At 29.2% G+C, this 4,760-nt stretch overlaps 1 protein-coding gene across 1 annotated transcript in view; it reads right to left on the bottom strand.

Moving 5' to 3' along the window:
- The window catches only part of LOC119595645 (alpha-(1,3)-fucosyltransferase C-like), a 5,983-nt gene extending 5,959 nt beyond the window's left edge, over nt 1-24 (bottom strand). The window contains exon 1 of the mRNA XM_037944752.1: nt 1-24. This exon is cut by the window's left edge and continues 24 nt beyond it. Coding sequence (XP_037800680.1) covers nt 1-24 — 24 coding nt within the window.
- Between the last annotated feature and the right edge of the window lie 4,736 nt (nt 25-4,760).

Raw genomic sequence — 4,760 nt, 5'->3', positions numbered from 1 at the left:
GCGACAGGAGACCTTCTGTCGCATCTTTGTCCTAGCAACTTCCGTACCGTGATGAAACAGGTACAAAAGAATTTACAGAATAGTTATAACTTCTATATTTGCGGGTTGTGATGGTACAAGATGGAAAGAAAGCGGCGTAAGATCGAGTTGAGTGGGCGAAGGATGGGTGGAGAGATCCACGGCTGGTGCTCACACACAAACATGAGCATACCGGTATTGATGTGATATGTGTGTGTTTTGTTTGTGTACATGTACATATATAGTCTATATGTGGTTACATTATGAGCATTGTTCATATATGTGATAAAGTATATAGTCATATATATATAGTATATATATATATAATAATATATATATTAAAAATGTAAATGGTTATATATATAAAGTATAATGAAGTATATGATAGTATAGTATATATATTACATATATATCTATATATATATTATATGTGGCATCGTGGACAACGGAAATAATAAATATAGTATATAGATAAAGTACTATATAATATGATATATATAGTAATGTTCTGTGCTAATAGTATATATATATATATTATATATAAATATATATATAATATATATATAACACACGACACAACGGTATGATAATGATGTTACCGATAATAATAACCATAATAACCTAATGATGGATGATGACGTGATTGAACACCTCTACAGACAATAACGACGATAGATGTAATTATGAAACATGAGTGGCATAAATATGAATATGATTTCTGAAGCGTGATTTTGATTGCCATGCAGAAGAAAAGGACTCTTGCTGCACGACAACAAACGACGTCATCTGGCATTCCCATGACCGCCCTGTTGACTTTACTTGGTCGCACAAGGGAGATGAATTTCGTGTCGCAACTCCCGCACGTACAGTGATTCCTCCGTCTTGGGACAGACGGGTGGGAGCAGTGGCTGGACAATCCACGCCCACGATCCGAGGCCTTTCCAGGTCGGCTCCTCCACGAGGAGCCCAATGACGATCCGCCAGCTCGCCCCCTTTGCCAGGGCCGTCCGCGGTACCGGGGCCAGAGTGGGACGAGCGGGTGGTTCGTCGAGATCAGGAAGTTGGTGAGCGCACGGGTCCTGGGGCACAAATCGGTCCCGAGGGGAGGTCATTCCCTGTCCTCGAGTGCACCACACATCGTGTGGGTATGAATATGTATCATATATGTCCAACAAACAGCACACAGACAACACACCGCTCACAACCAGACACACACAAGAAGACCACACACAGACACACACACACACACATACACACACACACACACACAACACACCCGGGGCACATATATTAATAGTATATATATACTATATATAATATATCTATATATGTAATATAATGCTATATATATATTATATAATATTATATATATATATATAGTATACATATATATATATATATAGTGTATGTAAGTATATATGATATTTATATATATAAGTATATATGTATATATATATGTATATATATATATATATATGATTATATATATATAAATATATGCTTATATATAGTATGTATGATATATGTATTGGTTTATATATATATATATATATATATATAGAAACAGGTTATATATATATAACTATATATATTTATATATATATATATATATATATAATGTGTGTTGTTGTGTGTGTGTGTGTGTGGGGTGTGTGTGTGTGTGTGTGTGTGTGTGTGTGTGGTTTGTATTGTGTGTGTTTGTGTTGTTTATTGTGTGTGTTTTTGTGTAGTGTGTGTGTGTGTTGTGTGTGTGTGTTTGTTTGTGTATGTGTATATCTGTAAATATATATCTTTCTGATATCTGTGTGTGTTTTGGTGTGTGTGTGTGTGTGTTGTTTTGTGTGGTGTTGTGTGGTGTGTGTGTGTGTGTGTGTTTGTGTGTGTTGTGTTGTGTGTGTGGTGTTATAATTATGTAATATAGTAAATGTATTTATTATATATATATATATATTATATATATAAAAAATATATATATTATATTATATATTATTATATATTTTAATAGTTTATCATATCTATATATCTATATTTATTATAGGTATACTGTATATATATTATATAGATATATATATATAGAATATATATCTATATATATATATGTATAAATAGATACTTATATAATATACATATATATATATATAGATATTATATATATATATTATATATATATATAATTCATATATATATAATATTATATATATATATAATATTATATATATATTATATTTTATATATTGTATGTGTGGGTTGTGTGTGCGCGTCGTGTGCAGACACACACACACACACACACAAACACACACACACAACACACACCACACACACACACACACACCACACACACACCAACACACACACACACACACACACATACACACACACGCACGACGTCCCCGCCCCCGAACATCCAAACACCCACACACGCACACATACATTCCGCACCAACGTGCAACCACACACACACACATCACGCACACACATCACGCACACACCTTACCCACACACACCACACACACCCCACGGACACGCACACACACACACCACACACACACACACACACCCACACACACACACACACACGATATATATATATATCATATATATATATATATATATTCTAATAGATATATATTATATATATATATACACCGAACACACACACACGACCACACACACACACACACACACACCGCACACACACACCACACACACACACACACACACACCACAACAACACACACACACACATATATATATATATTAATATATAATATATATATATATATATATATATATAGTGTATTATATATATATTTATTATTATATAATATATATAATAATTATATATAATATATATATATATATATTATATATATATGTAAATAGAAATAGTAAATATGTACGATAAATATATATATATATAATAGTAGTATAGTAGTATCTAATTATAAGTATAGATATAGTAGTAATATAGGTATAATAGTATATGTACATATATAGTAAGTATATTTATCAGTATGATAGAATAGAATAGTTATATAGATATATATATATATATGATATAAGTCACCCACAAGGCACTCAGCCAGCGGCTCACAACGTCACACACTCAACCACACACATACACACACACACACGACACACAGCACATATATATACTATGATATATTATACATATAATGAATAATATAGTATATAAGTATACAGTATATAGATCATATGCATCGATATATACATATATAATACATATATAGTATATTAGTATATTATATATTATTCATATACGTGAATTACATATATAGTGTACATATAATATATATATATTATATAATATATATATATATTATATAGATATATATACATATATATACATTATATGAATTTCATCTATGCCGATCTATATATCTATCTATATCTCTATACATATTATATATACTCTATCTATTCTATATTATATATATATATGTATGTGTGTGGTTGTGAGTGTGTGAGTGTGTGAATTGACGTGAGTGTGTGGGTGTGGGTGCTTATATATATATATATATATATATATATACTATATATATATATAATATATTAATCGTATATATTAGATATATATATATATGTATGTATGTTATGTATGTATGTGTGTGTGATGTGTGAATGTGCGTGGTCAGTGTTGGGTGTGGGTGCTTATATATATATATATATATATTATATATATTATATATAAAAAATTTATATATATATATATATATTATTCTAATATATATTACATATTATTATCTATCTCTCTATATATCTATCTCTATATATATACATATATCTCTATATATATATGTATATTATGCCTGCATCTATGATATCTTTCCCTAAATATATATAGATATATATATATATATAATCTCTATATATAGGTATCTATATACTTCTATATTGTATATATTTATACATACTACATATTTATTTCTATATATTATATATATGTGTGTGAATCTATTATATACTATATATTTTTTATATATATCTATATATATATATATAGATTATATATATCTATCTCTATATATATCTATTTCGGCAAATATATCCATATCTGCCTTCATATCTCTCCTACGGCTATTATCTCCAATATATATCTCTCTCTCTATCTATAATCTCTATATATCTACTATATATCTATACCTATATCTATAATATATAATCTCTATCTATATCTATCTATAATATCTATATATATCTAATACTCTTCTCTATCATATCTCTCATATCTGTGTGTGTGTTGTGTGTGTGTGTGTGTTTGTGTTTGTCTCTATCTATATATCTATATATATATCATATCTCGCTCTACTCTCCTCTATATATATACATCTATATGTTCTCTCTCTACCTACTCTTATCACTCTCTCTACTTTATACTCTATTCTTATATATAATATCATATATCTATCTATCTCTCTTATATATAGTGTGGTGTGTGTGGTGCCTCTATCTCTATTTACTATCTCTCTTATCTCTCTATCTATATATCTATATATATCTGATATATATCTCTATATCTATCTACTTTTTATGCAAATGCTATCCCTACTCTGCCTTTCCCTCTATACATATCCCTTATCTCTCTCTCACTCTCTCTATCTCTATATATTCTCTACTATATCTCTCTTATACATATATATATGTCTGTTCTCTATATCCTACTATATACTATATATATAATCTCATATTCTATATCTATATGCTATCTATCTCTCTATATA

The sequence above is a fragment of the Penaeus monodon genome, chromosome 36, assembly GCF_015228065.2.
Source record: "Penaeus monodon isolate SGIC_2016 chromosome 36, NSTDA_Pmon_1, whole genome shotgun sequence".
Lineage (NCBI taxonomy): Eukaryota > Metazoa > Arthropoda > Malacostraca > Decapoda > Penaeidae > Penaeus > Penaeus monodon.
Note: the sequence above shows the minus strand (reverse complement) of the source record. Positions and strands in the feature narration are given on the sequence as shown.